Genomic DNA, 17,615 nt, shown 5'->3' with positions numbered 1-17,615 from the left:
AAAGATTCAGAAGGAACAAAATAACCTATTATGTTTGTAGTTAAACAGATCACTTTACTAAACAATGTGGACACAAAAAAGGTAAAGACAAAGGGCAAGGTGATAATGCGATTCCTCAGGTGAACATGATAATTGAAACTAGCTCGGCTAGAATCGATGATAGGTTAGTTACAACTAATTTAAAAATGATTCTGTTATTTAATCCAATCGATTAGCGGATTGACACAGGAGCAACTGTGTGTATTTGTTTTGTTAATTCCTGTTTTTCTTCCTACTAGAACATCAAAGGGAGAACTTTGACAAAAGGCAATTTTGGTGTTGCTCAAGTGATCAGGGAAGGAGACGTAGAGTTGAAGTTTATATGTTTACTCTCCACAATGTGTAGTACGCATCAAATGTATGAAAAATCTTGTTAGCGTGAGTCAACTAGGCTACAAATTAGTGTTTGAGTCAAATAAGGTTGTACTTACCAAGGGTGTGTCTTTTGTAAGGAATAATTTTTTTTTATAGATTATTTAAATTAAACATAATTTTTCCAAGAGTATTATTGTCAATAAAATGTCAATAATGATTTATGTCATGTTAGTTGATTCTTTTGACTTATGGTACAATAGATTTGGACATGTAAATATGAATTCTCTAAACAAAATGATGAACTTAGATTTAATACAAAAAAATAACATAAATTTAAAAATAAATGTGAAATATGTGTCCAACAAAAATAACCTAGAAAATCATTTAAGTCAACATATAGAGTCACTGCTTACTAGTGCTTATACACATTGACATCTGTGAGATGAGTGATATTTTGACCAGAGGAGGAAAAATGTATTTTATTACCTTTATAGATGATATGTAAAAATACTGCTATGTGTATTTAATTAAGGATAAAAATGAAACACTAGAAAAAAATAAAAATTTATAAATCAGAAGTTGAAAATCAAACCCAGAAAACAATAAAAAGACTTAGGTTAGATAGAGGAGGAGAATATAGTTCTAAAAATTTGAAAAATTCTGTGAGGAACATGATATTATACACAAGACCATGGTTCCTTATTCTCCCGAGTCCAATACATAATAGTTTTAGACATGATTAAGTCCATGTTACCTGGTTATGATCTTCTCAATATTTGTGGGGAGAAACTTTACTTTCAATATGTAAAATACTTAATCTTATGTCATACAAAGATAATTAGAAAACACCATATGAGTTATGGTGTGGTAAAAGAAAACCTAATCTTAAGTATTTTGAAATCTGGGCTGCCTTACTCTAATTTATATTAAATTTAACAAAATGACAAAGTTGAGTCTTAAAACTAATGATGCAACTTTCATAGGATATGCAGAAAACATTAATGCATATTAGTTCTTAGTCATACACTAAGAGTTACCTAAAATTTTCATAAATACTATTAAAGAATCGCGTATGATGTTGTGTTTTTTATGAAAGAAAATAGAAAATTTGAAGTAGGAGAAACTTCTTGATACCATAATGAGCATACCGAAATAGTGCCACAAATTGAACTTAGGTGGAGTTAGAGACCTAAGAGATGATTTTTACACATTCCTCGTACCTTTGACTTATATCGAAGCAATAAAATCTAGTGATGGATCCTTATGGGAGGAAACAATTAAAAGTGAAATGGATTCAATTCTTTCATCCCATACATAAGTATTGACAGACTTACCTCTACGGTTTAGACCAATTGGATGTAAATGAATTTCAAAATGAAACGTAATCTTGATGGATCCATTTAAAAATACAAAACTAGATTAGTTGCTAAAGATTTTAGTCAAAGAAAGAATTGACTTTTTTTTTTTCATTTATTTGTCGGTCACTAGGATAACTATAGTTTGAGTGCTTATTGCACTAGCTGCATCATATAACCTCAAAATCCACCAAATGAACGTTAAAACTGCTTTTCTTAATGGCGAATTAAAGGAAGAAATTTATATAGAGCAAGTAGAGGATTCATAGTTATTGGTCAAGAGAATAAAGTGTGTAAGTTAATCAAAGCCTTATATGGTCTAAAACAAGTTCCTAGGTAGTGGCATGAAAAAATTGATGGGGTAATCCTTTCTTAAGATTTCGTATATGTGATTTTGATAATTGCTTGTATTGAAAAACATATGATAACTCATTCATTATTTTATGTCTTTATGTAGATAACATTTTATTTTTTAGCAATAAAAATATTAAAATTCTGGAGGTAAAAAATAACCTAATGAAAATTTTGATATGAAAGACTTGGGTTAGCAAATGTAATTGTAGGAATTAGAATAGCCAAAAAATGGAAATGAGATTGTTTTGACTCAATCTAATTATGTGAAAAAAGTTTAGAAATAGTTAGGTTATGAGAATTTTAAATTAGTTAGCACACCATTTGATTCTAGTATAAAATTAGTGGAGTGGTGGGGATAATGTTTCTTAAATGAGATACTCTCAAATTATTGGAAATTTAATATACTTATCAAATTTTACTAGACCAAATATTTCCTATGCAGTTGGAAGACTCAGTAGGCATACAAGTAACCCCAATAAAACTCATTGGGATGCTAGTGAAAGATTTCTTAGATATTTGAAAGGTACTATTAAGTACAGAATACCCTAATCTTTATTTCCTATTGTACTAAAAGGGTATAGTAATGTTAATTGGATTTTTGGTTCTGATACCACAAAAGCCATTAGTGAATTTGTATTTATACTATATGGTGGTGTTGTCGCTTGGAAATCATCCAAGCAGACCTTACTTACAATCCAATATGGAGGCTGAAATGGTATCCTTAGAGTTAGCTAGTGGTGAAGCAAAATCACTTAGGGGTAAATTATCAAACGTTACCATGATAGATAAGCCAATTCCAACTATCTTAATTGATTATGTTTAATTAATGGACTATAATGAAAGTAAAAAGTAAAAATTATAATTCAAAGTCATCTAGGCATATTGAGCTTCAATATAAAATTTTGAAGAAGTTCACATCCACTAAAGTTATAACCTTGAATAGTATTAAATTATTCGAAAACCTGGTGCAAATCATCTAACTACAGGCTAGTTGAGAGGACAAATACAATATATTTCAAGGGGGATGGGATTAGAGCCTACTTGAGTCATCGTCATTGGCAACAAACCTATGTGACAAAAACCCCTGAGACGAAGGTTCAATGGCACAAAGTAGTTAAATGAGTGACTATTAGGAGCACCAAATTAAAGTGAATTCAATTCATGTCCTATCTTTATAATGTATGTGCTCAATTGCACTGAATGTGAGATTGGTGTAATACGTTAATGATAACAAGGTTATTATAGTAGGGTATAAAGTTGTAGTATACCATTGGAGATATCATCGATGTGAGTGTGGTTGAAAGGGCATAGTTTAACAAAAAATTAACGCTTTTTTTTTTTGTAAAAGACACTCATAAAAATGATATTTAAGCATGGTCATAAGGTGCTACTTCATTGGAACTCATATGCATGATTAACACTTGGTTGTCAGCATTCTCAAAGTCTATATATAAGATCCAAGTTCAAAATTGTTCTCTTAGGATTGGTGCGGGTGGTGAAATACCAACTAGATGAAGGTTAAAGTCCGAAAGACCAATCATCAAAAGCTATAATAAATTGAATGCTTGTGTGTTTGAAATTATTTTATCTTATCAAATCATGTGTGAATTTTTAAATCTTAAAAAAAGTGGAAAATATTTTGTTTTTTTAAAATAAAAATTCACACGTGTGCAAGAAAGCCAGGGGTGTGCATTTGAGATGTGCTTTAGTCACATATTGTTTTTTACAATGGAGACTTTGAAGGTCATAAGCCTCAACCCTTCCTCGGCCCAGGAACGGTGAGCCAACTCAACTCGTCCGAGTCGACTCGATGTTTATTTTTTTTTTTTTTTCGAGTCAACCTGACCTAAGTCGCGGTTGCCGAGTTGGAACGGCGAGTCGAAGAAAACTCGTCCCGAGCCAACTCGTCCTGTATTTACAGAAATACCTTATGATTTTAATTAACATGATTTTGCGCGTTGGAGGTCGTCTTCAACCTCCAGCCGCGCGCAGAAAAATGTTCGCTCAGCGTTCCGCCGGCGTTCTTTCAAGTCGTTGATGCCGGAAAACAGGTCAGAATTGTCTCCGGCGTCGGCGCTGCGTCTCCCACACTCTCAGGCATCACGAGACAGCCGCCGCAGTGAGCTCACAGAGAGCGTACTGCGACAGCCTCCGTCAGCGTTTTGTAAATCGTCAGCGCCAGCAACTATGCGGAATGGTCGCCGGCGCTGGCGTCATGCTCAACGCTGGCTGTCACCAATGCCAGAGCCCCGGCGCCCGCAAGCAGTGAGCGCAGAATTTGTTTTAAAAAACAAAAACAGAGACTCTAACTGAAAAAGAGACCGAAAACAAAACAGAGTCTCTCGGAATCGAAATGCTGGATCAGAGGTCTGCTCTGATACTAACTGTAAGTCTTAAACATGAATTTCTAATATCAAAATGAAATTCATTATAAATTAAACGGAAGATAAATCGTACCTCCTTCCATACGTTTCAAATTCCTTCTCTCTTTTTTCTCGGTGCTTTCGATCTCTGAGCACTCACGACGATGGCTCAACTGAAGGGGAATGAGAGTGATGAGACAGGGGACCGAAAAACATATCTTTACCGAAGCCAACCTCCCATCAAGGTTATTCATGGCTTCGTGTTACCGAGGGAGTTGCAACTGCCAGAAGTTTGAGACCACGTTAATGAGAAAACCGTTTCTCATAAAAACAGTTTACAGAAAACTTTATAAATAGACCTACAGAACGTGAGAAAGACACAGAGAAAAAATTATGTACTCTCAAAGTGTTATTAAAGAAAAAATTCTTCGTTGTCTTGAGAAAGCTCAAAGTGTTATTGAGAGAAAAGGAGAAAAAGTCTTCTATTTGATCTGGTTTGAGCAGTCAGAAAAATTCCAATGAAGTTTGTTGGCCTATCTTAGTATTATGCACGTCAAAGTGGGAAAATATTTCATTTTATATTAGAGAGAGATTGCCAACATCCGATGTAATATAGATTGTGAATCTCATTTTTTTTTTCTAAAATGAAGATTAAGCGTCTGATGTCCCTATTATTAGGGGCAAGACCGCAATTATAGAACGGCTGATAGCAGAAGGGACTTGGTATCTTCAAGCTGGAGTCTGGAAACAGAACAAACGGCTGTATTCTTCTCTGAAGAAAGCAGCAGTGCTGTCTCTTTACTCTCCAATGACTGCTGCTCTCTTTTTCTCCTCACTCTCCCCTTCTAAGCAGTTGCATTCCTCTTTTCTTTCCTCCTCCAGTAGCCCTATCTCAAACCCTCCCAAGCCCGGACAACAGAACTATGCTTTCTCTTCCTGCTCTTCAAGGGCTTTCCAGCTAGTGCCCCGTTGCTCTTCCGATGATCTTCAAAAACAAGGATTTAATGTTTCATTTACTGGCAACCCCTCGTTGCTTAAAATGCCGACGGCACCTTGGATGGGAGCGCCACTTGTTCTCACCGCAAAGGAAGTTTTGGACCTTTCCAGAAGTCGAAAAGAGAAGACTAAACAGGAAGACGATTTCGATTCATCTCTCACGGAAAGAGTTAAGGGGGGGAGAGGAAGGCAAGCCATGAAGAAAATCGTCCGCCGTATCTCAAACCTTCAAAAACTTCATCCAAAAGATATGAGCATTAGTATGAGAACCGATGAATCTCAAATTGGGGAATTTGGCGTTTTAATGAATAAAATTGGAGAGGAAGGTGGGAAGAAATTGAAAACGAAAGTCCCGTGGGCTCGAGCAGAGAAGATAGTGCTTCCAAGAACGAAGAAGGAAAAGGTAATCACGGCAGCAGAATTGACTATAGGCAAGGACGAATTGGAGAGATTGAGAAGCGAAGCTGTGAAAATAAGGAAATGGGTTACGGTTAAAAAGGCAGGAGTGACGGAAGTTGTGGTAAAGGAGATATGGAGGAGATGGAGGGACTGTGAACTTGCAATGGTGAAGTTTGATGTGCCTTTGTGCAGAAACATGGAGCGAGCTCACGAGATCCTCGAGGTCTGTTCAAAATTTTGAGTTGTTTCAACTATTATTTGAATTTGAGAAGTTCATTTTTGTCACGAAAATGTTCCCAGTAAACTAGTTGATGGGTAATCACCATGTCAGACCAACTCTCTTTGGATATCCAGTATCGCTGGAGAAAGAAACACATTGTGTCTCCCCATAGTATTAACTTGATAAATGAATTCTTGCTTGAACCTTTAGAAGGTGGTTGTACAATCTTGGAAAGTAATTTCAATCTAGAACTTAAGGTGAAATCCCCTGAAGCCTCGTGCTGTTTCATCAGAGAATTAATTTTCAGCCATTATCCTTGTCTTTCATCTGCTGTTAAATCAGCTGAATCGGGTGGACCTGGGTTGTTACAAAACCATGGAAGGTAAAAAGCTGTGCAATTGCGTGTGGAACCACCAACTTTACTGGTATAAATATCGGGAACATCCCTAATAAACTCAATTATAATTGCTTCATTTTACCAATATCTTGGTTGTAGTTTACCCGACTTCCTTCTTCTTTTTTCTTTCTTTCTTTCTTTCCTCCTCCTACTTCTTCTCTTCTCCAAACTTTTACTGACCTTCACCAAAATGCATTATCTTATGTTAACAGTCCTGTTGACATTACTATACTTTAAATAATTCTGCAATTTCTGTTGCAGCTCATTTTACTCAAACTTGAAATGAGAGGAGTTGGAACATGAGTGTGGCCCTCCTTAAGCATCCCAATCAATTTCTAGGTGAATGTGTAAATTATTTTTTCAATAAAACTCACATTCCCATGACTGATTCATTTATTGCATTTGTTCTTTTGTCAAGCAGACCAAGACAAGAGGTTTGGTTGTCTGGAGAAAGAAAGAGACCCTTGTTGTGTACAGAGGACATGACTTTCGGTCCCCTATGGGAGCTTTTCCTAGATTGCTCTCAAGTGTTAATGGCAATGAGAACTTCTCAATGAGTAGGGATGAAAAGGTTGGTACAGGAGATGGCTTGGTGGTAGGAAAAGATGATTGTATCTTGTCAATTAATGGTACACTATATGAGAGAGAAGGTAACAGGATACTGCATGGGTTGGGACCTCGTTATATTGATTGGTGGGGCCCAAAACCTCTACCTGTTGATGCGGATTTACTTGCAGAGATTGTTCCTGACTTTAGGCCTCCATTTAGGCTCTGCCCACCCCATACAAGACCACAGCTGACAGATGATGAGCTGACCTACTTACGGAGGATTGCGCGTTCATTACCAACACACTTTGTCCTTGGTATTTTTTGCCTGTTTCAAACTTTTGTATTGAATTCTTAACATAGTATGGATGTGCCATTAGATTTTAAGGATTTTATTTTTTTGGACTAAGATCTTTTTTTTTTCTTTGGTTAAGGTAGAAACTCGAAACTTCAAGGCTTAGCTAGTGCCATTTTAAAGCTGTGGGAGAGAAGTCATATAGTAAAGATTGCAGTGAAATATGGTAGTCCAAACACTGACAATGAGAAAATGGCATGGGAGCTTAAGGTAAGTTTAGTTATCATTAGTTTTGTCTTCTTAGTTTTTCTTAATATTTAGTGATCACTCTCCATATATGCAAATATTTGGAGACTCTCTCTCTCTCTCTCTCTCTCTCTCTCCCTCTATTTCAACCACTCCCACTGAACAGACACAACCACACACCCAATTACTGTCTCTCACCCAGACACACACAACACATTTGCACTTCATGACTCTGTCTCAGGCTTTTCTAGCTTTGTGTGGTAACTTTTGAATCCTGTTAATGCAGCTTCTCACAGGGGGAGTCCTTGTATTGCGGAACAAATTCTACATTATAATCTACAGAGGCAAAGATTTTGTCCCAGGCAAAGTAGCAAGCATGATATTTGATAGAGAGACAGAGCTCAAAATCCAACAACATCAAGAAGAAAGAGCCCGACTAATGGCAGTTGAATCATTTCATGATATTCCGTATAACTTGGCTAACTCCAGCTATAGTGGATCGTTCTCAGAATTCCAAGAAGTTCAAAAGAAAGTTGATTCTCCAAAAGATGAAAATTGGCTGATGAGAGTTCAAATTGAAGCTCAAAAAGAGAATTTAGAGAAAGAACTGAGAAACCAAGAGCGGAAACTTTTTATAGTAAGAATAAATGAAATTTTCATGTTGAAGTCAGGAATGAGTGACATTATAATTAGATTTGTTTTTACATATCATATTGTTTGCAGGAAATATGTGCAAGCCAGTTAAGCCTTCCAATTGAAGGTTTCCGGTATCTTAACCATCTGATGATTCTGATTGATTCACATGTTTAAACTTATTCACATGGAAGTTGGCATTTTATCAAATTTCTCTCAATTATATTGGTGCCCTATGTGTGTTTTTTGTACTTTCTCCCATTTTGTGTGGGATGCATATTGATGCAAAGCAGAAATTCTAAATTCTTAGAAGTCAGCAGTTCTTATTTGATATTAGATTAGAAAAGCATTCCTCATGCAATTGAGTGTAATTAAAAGCTACTCTTCAGTCATGCAATTGTGAAATTAAGAGCCTTATATTCCCATGTTCTGATTTTTTAGCTTGAGAAGAAGATTGAAAAATCAGAGAAAGTGGTAGCAAAGCTTGAATGGATACCTTCCGAGCAGTCTGCAGACCAGGAAATACTGACAGAAGAGGAGAAACAAGTGTTTCGAAGGATAGGTCTAAAAATGAATGCTGTCTTGGTGCTTGGTAAGCATTTCCGAATTGTCTCAGAGATACTTCTTGGTCAAGTGTAGTGTTTGATGACTAACAGGGTTTCTCACTTAGGCATAGTTGGATAATATTCCCAAATTCCAATTGGTTAGTTGGAGTTGCTTAAATGTGTGTGACATGTAGAGAACTCAAATAGACTTTGAAGTCTCTAGCACTGTAGTCATGGCACACAACTGTCTATCAGAGGCATAAAATTCTATTCCTAACAATAAGCAAAAAGCAAGGATGACCATCCATAGGCAATTGAAGGATGATATTGTTTATAGTGGGCTCATCACTTAACACGTAAGCTAAGGCTCACATGTGTAATTAGGCAAGCACTTTGTCTTTTCATACATTAATGCAAATGATTTGGCAGTCTGAAAATGACATAACCATGTTCATGTTTAGCTGTTTTCGCATCGTCATTCTCACGTATTGAACTTTCAGGGCGTCGTGGGATCTATGATGGAGTAATTGGGAGCATACATCAGCACTGGAAGCACAGAGAAATAGTGAAAGTAATTACTATGCAGACAAAAGTTTTGCAGATCTCAAATACCGCAAGGCTACTTGAAATCGAGAGTGGAGGAGTGCTGGTCTCAGTGGAAAAGCTGAAGAGGGGGCATGCAATAATTATCTACCGTGGCAAGAATTACCAGCGGCCCCTCAAGCTACTGCCTGATGGTCTACTTAAAAAAAGAGGAGCATTACAGAGATCCATCGAATTGCAGAGAAGAGGGGTACTGTCTTTTCTTCTCGCTCTACCTTATTTTTCATAATTATTATTGTTTAAAATCTCTCTATCTGAAAAATGTTTTTCTTCTGCTTTCTTCAGTCCCTGAAATTTTTCGCCTATCAGAGACGGATGAAGATCAGGGAGTTAAAACGCAAACTGGTAAGAATTTCTGTTCGTGCTTTTTAATGAACTCTTAGTTTATATCTGGTCATGCTATTATGGGTTGGCATCATCTTCTTTCCTTAACAGAACCATAAGGAAAAATCTTTGTTAAACTGTTCAAACCTATCCCATTCCTCCTGCTTGTCCTTTCAGCGCAAGTCCCAAAGTCAACTGATTTTGAATATTCACTGGAGAAGCTTACAGCTGAATTTGTAGCTTGGAAATACAACATAAAAATTGTGAACGTGTTAAACTGTCTTATCTTGTTCTGTTATAAGCTTTTGACTGTATGATCTGAACTCCCTTTCACAGTACCTAAGTGACATCTCAAACAACTTCTTGAACTTGCAGGGAGAAATAGAGAGAAAGCTGAGTAGAGAATGCGAGCCCACAAGAACAGTAAAAATGACGAAGTTAAGTGGTGCCATGAGACTGGTTAGCAGTGAAGGGGCATAAGGTAAAAGCAACAGTTCAGCATCAAATGGCCTGAGCATAACACTCGAGGCAGTTTAAAATTCTCATCCTTTGCATCTGTCTTCTTATTTTGTAGATAAAATGTACAAAAGCTAGTTGAGAAGTTCTCAATCAAAGATTTCAGTTGCAGCCTCAGTTTTCACCATTAGATAATACTAAGAAAGTACGAAATAAGGCTAATTTGATGTGGATCATTTTATTAAATACAAATGAGCCAAAAGAAGGGGGAGATGTAAGTTTGTACTGTTATGTGAATATAAAGGTCAGTTTTGCCGAAAATCTTAAACCGTCCATAGGCTCCTTTTGTCTCCACTTGAGTGAGGCTCTTACTTAAATCTATTTTAAGCTAGAAATCAAGAAAAAAAAGGAAGGTACCGCCCAAACTCTCCGGTCCCCTGTATTTCTGGCAGGGAAGAGGTGAAGAGGAATTGAGTAATTCATTTGATTCAATTATTGAATCGATAATTTAGATGGTTTTCTCCTGATTTTTTTGAATAATATATCTAAAGGAGGAACTTTCTTTAATGAATAATATCACCCGCAGTCTCCGTCAGATACTGTAGATTAGTTTTCCTGGCCTTTGATGAATTCCACAAGGATGTTTTCGACTCGCCAGAATCCACCAAGGTCTCCTTTGATTTGTCCTGGCCTTACCTCTATTGCCACCGACACCTTCTCCACTGACGACGCACTCCTCCCCCCCCACGTGTCCTCCGAATTAAGTTCTCCGCCACTGTGGACGGCGGAGAGCACTCTTCATTTTATCAATCGATTCCAATTCCCAGCCTGAATTCTCTTGCCTTCCCACTTCTCAACCGTTTACCTTCTCTTTCCTCGCGATGAACGCTCCGGAAGTTCTCCACAAGCCACGAGGCACCTCCTTTTGAGCATCCGTCGGAGGTGGCTCTGGAGGAGTATCGCCTCCTCTCCTCCATTCCCGTCTTCTTCTTTCTGACCGAATTAATCTCCTTTTAGCTTAGAGTGGCTCGCAAATTGTAGTCCAAAGAAGAAAAGCAAAATGGCTATCACCCACGCAGATCTTGAAATCCGACGGTGTAGTAGGGATTTGGGAAGCAAGGCTGGGACTGCCGTTATCGTCCTTTGCGTCCTCTGCGGGCTCTTAGGCTTCGTCTTCTGTGTTCTTGCAGAGTCTTCCCGATCCGAGGTATGAAAGCGATTGAACTTAATGATCGTTTTTTTATTGTGTTTTCTTCTGCACTGTTCATATAATCTTGATTTCCGTAAGAGTCGCTCCTATGTATCACCGTGTTGTTAGAATTAACCGAGCCAATCATTTTGAGCAATTAGATTACTACGGCTGTTCTCCTTCCTTTCCATTAAACTGCCGTCGATCGACTGAACAAGGAGATATGATCTCTTTTTTTGGGAAGGGAAAATTAGGTGTTAAGATACTATCCATCTGTTCGTTACAATTTTGGTGAGCGAGGGTAAATTTACGCAATATAGACAGAGGGAAGCCGCCGGAAACCCAGCTTGGTTTTTCGATGGTAATTCAGTTTTACCTTATCTTCTCTTGTACCGGAACTTCATAGTTTCTGCAGTTCCTACTATGGATGGTCACGGAATACAATCTGCAGCTTCCAAATGGCTAAATTTCTTCAGCAACAGTCTTCTTCGACGGTTTTTAAAGTTGCAATGGACGTTTCATCGAAACATTTTCATGACGGCTAAACGAAAGACTTCAACCACAGCGTCAAATGCAGAAACGATCGAATTTCTAATATGTCTATAACTTAATGACGCAAAGCCGAAAGTCAAAATTATTTCAATTTCTTACAGGCAACTTGGGAGTTGGTATCGACGGAAAACAGAAGAACGGCAGTCAAGTGCGTATACAGTGGAAGCGGCGAGGTTGCCCTTCTGTATGGGGCCGGGGGCTTCGTGACGCTCGCAGTAGCTATTCTGGTTCAACATACTTACATTTGGTTGGCCGTTGACAAGAAGAAAACACAGAGCACACCCACCTCGGGAGGGACTTTCAGCTCTTCTCAGTCCTTCTTCAGCCTATTCTCAAAGGGAGCTTCCATTGCTTTTCTTCTTGCCTGGTGAGTACTATAACTGACGTTCCTTCTAAGACATCAGTAACCTCCTGCAATTATCGATAGAAACTGCTACTCGACAATATAAAATGAGTGATCATGATAAACATTAAGAAGCGTTGCACTTGCAGGGTTTGCTTCGCAGCGGCGGAGGTGTTGCTGCTGATAGGCATTGCGGTTGAATCTATCCATTCGAAAAGATGGCGAGAGCCTCGAGACGGCTGTGTCGTTGTTCGGCGGTGGACATTTCTAGCGGCTGGTCTGTTTGATCTGACAACGGTCATTTTTGCAACAAGTTTTTATTTGTTGATCCTGAAAACGAAGCGGCAGAGAGAGGAAGAACTTGCCATTGGCAATGAGGTGGCTGAAGCAGATCGTTTCTCTGCTAATGCAGCCGCTCTTCGACTACCGACCACTGCTTCTTCCTCCGTTTCTGAACCAAACCCTAACGTACGTGAAGGCGAGGGTCTATCTCCAAAGACGGTACTTGATCCAAGGTGATGGCCGTTTCAACCTTTTACGCGCGTGCTCGGGGGAGACGAAAGAAATCACCTCTAAATGATGATGATGGTACATAGAATACAGTAAAAAGAACATCACCGCAGCCTTACCCCATGGGGCTCGATGATAAAGATGCTGGACTCGGCAAGCAATCAGCTTGAGCAAAATGTACTCACCTAATGAAGCCAAACTTTGTGGCTTCTAAGAGTTCCGAATGTACGAAAATGGATGGATAGAACTGAAAATATTGGACAAATTACAAGTTTAGTATATGCTCTGCAGGGGATACGGGTCTAACGTCAACTTTCACAGCAGTGAAGATTAACAACATCCTAAGAGAATTGCGCTGCTCTCTCTGACACACCAAAAAATAAAAAAATCGCTCTAAACTTGTGGCACATTATTTTTTTATTTTTTGCGGATATTACATACAATGGGATTAAACAACATTCAGGGAGTAAAACAATTGCACAGCCCGAAAAAATGGGGGCATTAAGGAAAATGAATGGAGTAAGAATGGGCGTGCTACACCACTTTAACACCACTAGGCCGTTTTCCTTCCATGGCATCCTTTTTGTTGCGGCATCCGGCACAAAGAAACGGTCCTTGCCAGGGCTTTGAGCTCGTAGAGAAGATGGAGCCTGCGTGAACTGATATTCCTTCACTTGGGGCAAGGTCCACTTGACAGACAGCACAAGTGAACAGCCCAGACGTGGACACCCCTGCTGATGAGTCACTCCCAAGCCTTACACCATTAAAAAAAAAAAAGAAAAAAAAAGGACCTTTTAGTTCCAAACACACCTCGCCAGGCAGAGAAAGTTATGCATGAATTTACGGAAGCAGCCGTTCAAGAAGAAACTTGGAAAGCACATTAGGCATATGAGCAAACTATTCATAATTTGACCTAGCTTGTGATAACAAACAATATACAAGGATAATGAGAAACATGTCAAATATAAGAAAGCGTATGTGCCCCCCTTGAGAAAGCTTCCTCAAAATATAACAACATCAAAAAGACCCAATCTGCACAATTGCTGAAAATAATGCTCCTCAGTGCATATTTTTGGAACATAAGACCTAAATAAACAGAGGCAGATGACAAACCTTTCGGCTAGCATTGCAGATCCCTCCTCAAACAGTTCTTCCACAATACCAACGGCAGAAAGCTTCTTAGCTAGTTTACTCGCTGAATCGCGTGACTTCTTCCTGAAGATAAGAGATTTCAGCTTACTCATCTTTTTGGGTGAGGATGGCCGCAATGTGGCTGACTGATCTGGTGGAATAATGTCAACTACTATGCAGGTGGTGTCATCTTTTAACCCCCTTGACCTCAGTGCTTCCTAAATCATGAGCACCCCAAATCATTTACTTCATTCATTTGTATACTGACTCATTGGGTTTCAACTTGAAATACTTTTAGGAGAATTTGGCATCAGAATACAAATAATACATTTCAACATCGAAGAGTGACCATTTCTGCAATAATGGACATACCACTCCATATATTAAACGCAAAAAATTTCATCAACTACAGAGTATGATTGTGTTCTATTTGCGCCATGATCCATCTCTGCAAGTCCAACTTGGGACTCAGGTGAGTGAACTCGCCTTGTGAGGCAGCCAAGTTGGGTCGGGGTGGAATTATCCCTTCTATTTTGGGTAATTCCCCCAAATCAGATCTATTACTGCCTCAGGTGATCCGACCTGACCCAACTTGGACTGATCCAACTCGAATTTCTGAGTGACCAAGTCAGCTCCCAAGTTCGAGTAAAAAAACCATGATTTGCACATGCCAGTTGACTTTCCAGCCAATGGTATGGATTAAAAATCTGCCATTTAATTCCCCGGATGATTCCTCCTCCACTAGTACATTATGAGATAGAAAAAGGTGATGGGATAATTCACCTTTACAACTTGCCGAGCAGCCAGTTCTGCTGGCAATCCTCGGCAAGACTTCGCAGCCGTCTCAGAAGACAATGCATCCCAGATTCCATCAGAAGCAATAATTAGCCTTCCTCCGGCATGTGATAGCTGGTGTACCAAATGAAGAATGTTAGGATTCCTGAAAGATACGTATGGTGCAATATAGAGCCAAGACAATATCAAATCACATGTTTAGATATTATGAGCTACAGCTGATAAAAAAAGAGATAATGACGTAATGAGATCAAGCTAAAGGTATCAACCAAACAAAACACAAGTACCTTCACTTGTTTCACATATGGTATGGGAACTATAAATTCGCCAACATCCATGTCGCCGATTGATCTTGATAGGCATAAGCCTCCAGGCCAACAACGAAGGGGACCAACCTGCAGAGAATTCAAGAATATTATCAATAAGCACATTTATACTGCAAAGATATGAACAAATGTAGTACTAAAGGAAAATACCAACTACACACGTACTTTCACAAGTTAAACATTATACATTGTGTAACATATCAAATACTAATACCAAACAAATGAAATTTACAAAGCCAAAGCAATGCTTACCTCGACTCCACCAACAATGCTGAGCCTTCCAACTTCACCTCCACTTGCAGTGACACGTTCCCTCCTGCACTTTTCAGGCCAAGAGAATCAGTGGCTAGTATGCCGAATAAATTTGCCTGAAAGCCAGGGAAAAGAGAAAGGGAAAATAGCACAAGATCAAATGCATACTCTTCAGCATTTTCTTCTAATCGATGGTCAACGGTCAATAATGAAATAACACCGCCTTGAGCATCCAAGATGCATCGTGAATCTCCAACAGATGCTACTGTGACAGTCCATCCATCAATTATTACAAAAGTAACTGTGGTTCCAGACGTTTCTCCTGAAGAAATTAAAACATTATGTCAACTAAAACATTTAAAGTAGAAAAAGATTTAGCTAAATCCAGACAGAACCTAATATGTAAGATATAAGCCTTGCCTCTGCTTTGGAATTCCTTGTCCGTCTTCACAAATCCTGCAACTAACGCACGAGGCAGGGCTTGAAGCCACTCATCGCGGCCGAGTCCACGAGGAATTGCACTTAACACATGGGTTAACAAATTCTCCTTGGTGAACACTGCAGCTGCATTTCCATTATGGCCATCAAATATCTGTAATCGGTCATCGCACACAAAAGGAACCACTGATCAGTACAGAGAACCACAAAAACTACAGAGAAGGAAGACAACATTAATGAGAAAAGCAATTTCTTCAAACTAGTCTTATATAATGAATCATGAAGGGAACTAGAGATGTGGACTCTAGAAGTTTATACAATTGATAAAAATATCATAGAAAACCTTGATTATGGTTTCGATAGTCTCATGAAGGTGAAAGTCGAACCGACACTAAATACAGAGGTAAAAGTGAGAAAAGCCAAAAATTAAACATAAACCAGTGGTTTAAAATCAAGACAAATTGTGCAATTGTAACCTCATGCCAACAAATCAAAAGCTTAAAAACTTAAACAAACAAGCCGCAAAACAAACAGATTTATATAGATGGAATAAACAACCTTATACAACCAACATTCATTTTCTAAAGCAGGAAAGGTGAGACCAGGCACAGAAATCAGAAAGCACACAAAACCGAAAACATTTTCCTCTGTCGAATTTTAAATCATGAAGAAATGTGAAAACGCACAAGAAAATGAATTCCCTAATTTGAGGAAGTAAGTCATAGCATCAACAAGAGTACAAGAAAAGAAGAACAGAAAAGGTTTTCCTCGAGAAGCAGCGTACAGCGAAAACCGAAAAGGTGGACGATGGATTTCCAGGAACCCTCTGGCAATCTGTCTTCGTTAAAAAATAATCCTCTCCCTTCCTCGACTGCGCGGCGCAACCGTACCGAACAGAGGGATTCTCCATTTTCTCGTTCCTGAGTTCTCGACTGATTAAAGCGGCAAGGGGCACTAAACTTTGGTGTCGCCGCCCCTCTGCAGACGCCATTTCCGCCTCCAATTCAGATCAGAGCTGCTAGACCATCTGATTCCTCGATCTAGGTTCAGCAGGCAGAGATCGAGCTCAAACCCAAACCCCGTGGCTTAGCTTAGATCTGAAGAAAAATGAGAAGGAAGAAGGAACAGAGGAAGAAGAAATCAACAGGAACAAAAACGCGGAAATGATCGGACATGAACTGTAAACCTAATAATCAAAGCACAGGCCGAAATAAAGAAAGGATAAACAATAGCAAAAGCCCTCGGAGAAATTTCTCCTCACTTTGTATAAAAAAATTGGGTTTGAACTTTGGAAGGGATCGTAGTCGGTTAGTGGAAACACAGAAATAAGAAAAGAGAAAGCAACAGTGAACGCCGAATCCTCAATTTTTTTTTTTTTCTTTTTTCTTTCCAGTTACCGCTTTGTAAGAAAAGGTTATTCGTCTTTCTCTAGCGGCTTTTCCAGATACGAAGCAAATACCAAGAAAGAGAAATTAAGAAACAGAAAACAGAAGACGAAGGGAACCGGAGTTTCGTTTGCAGTAAGACGACCGACAAAATTGCTGGCAGCTCGCACGACGGCGAGAGTCAGTGACGGCCGAAGCTTTTACCGGGCCGAAAGTAAACTGCAAAAGCAGGTTTTTAAAGGAAAAGTGGTTGAAGCTGTTTATTAGTTGATTAGAGGGCCGTTTGGGTGGATGATTTAAGGTGCATCTCCCGGGAAAAATGCGTAATGACTAACGAGGAATTCCTGTTTCTCTTTTTATTCGGAATTCTTACGGTTTTCTTTGTCAGTAGCTTTTTCGAGATTCCATTTTTCAGCAAATGTGCGGTACACTGGCTTGCGTTTCTGGCGCTCGCTACGAAAATATGTAAAAAAGCCGCCGCAGCGCGGCTTGCTTTTTATGTATTTACGTAACTACCCCTGCCCAGGTGGATAGAATAGGGAAAAAAGCTGCCTACAAAAACCGCATGTGTTCCTGCCGCGGTAATCATGGACACCATCCGCAGATGC

General features: G+C 38.9%; 3 protein-coding genes across 3 annotated transcripts; 2 read left to right on the top strand and 1 right to left on the bottom strand.

Annotated features, from left to right (window-relative positions):
* The first annotated feature begins 5,189 nt into the window (after nt 1–5,189).
* Nucleotides 5,190–10,337, top strand: LOC137941514 (chloroplastic group IIA intron splicing facilitator CRS1, chloroplastic). The gene is made up of 8 exons (XM_068786961.1): nt 5,190–6,044; nt 6,860–7,301; nt 7,419–7,549; nt 7,812–8,162; nt 8,600–8,750; nt 9,204–9,496; nt 9,592–9,651; nt 10,006–10,337. Exons 1-8 carry the CDS (start codon nt 5,235–5,237, stop codon nt 10,108–10,110), a joined length of 2,343 nt encoding a protein of 780 aa, XP_068643062.1. The 5' UTR covers nt 5,190–5,234; the 3' UTR covers nt 10,111–10,337.
* A 425-nt stretch (nt 10,338–10,762) lies between these two features.
* On the top strand, nt 10,763–12,959 carry LOC137940430 (uncharacterized). The gene is made up of 3 exons (XM_068785492.1): nt 10,763–11,293; nt 11,929–12,194; nt 12,320–12,959. The coding sequence occupies exons 1-3, from the start codon at nt 11,147–11,149 to the stop codon at nt 12,687–12,689; spliced, it is 783 nt and encodes a 260-aa protein (XP_068641593.1). The 5' UTR covers nt 10,763–11,146; the 3' UTR covers nt 12,690–12,959.
* A 101-nt stretch (nt 12,960–13,060) lies between these two features.
* On the bottom strand, nt 13,061–17,199 carry LOC137940429 (probable protein phosphatase 2C 15). Its single transcript, XM_068785491.1, has 8 exons — nt 16,407–17,199; nt 15,605–15,776; nt 15,353–15,506; nt 15,185–15,248; nt 14,894–15,001; nt 14,595–14,720; nt 13,794–14,029; nt 13,061–13,434 (listed from the first exon to the last, which is right to left on the bottom strand). The coding sequence occupies exons 1-8, from the start codon at nt 16,611–16,613 to the stop codon at nt 13,215–13,217; spliced, it is 1,287 nt and encodes a 428-aa protein (XP_068641592.1). The 5' UTR covers nt 16,614–17,199; the 3' UTR covers nt 13,061–13,214.
* Between the last annotated feature and the right edge of the window lie 416 nt (nt 17,200–17,615).

Source organism: Aristolochia californica, unplaced genomic scaffold (assembly GCF_029961685.1).
Source record: "Aristolochia californica isolate CCGP_79_NKW_82.1479 unplaced genomic scaffold, dmAriCali1.0.hap1 SCAF_9, whole genome shotgun sequence".
Taxonomy (NCBI): Eukaryota; Viridiplantae; Streptophyta; class Magnoliopsida; order Piperales; family Aristolochiaceae; genus Aristolochia; species Aristolochia californica.
This window is presented reverse-complemented; position numbering and strand designations above follow the sequence as displayed.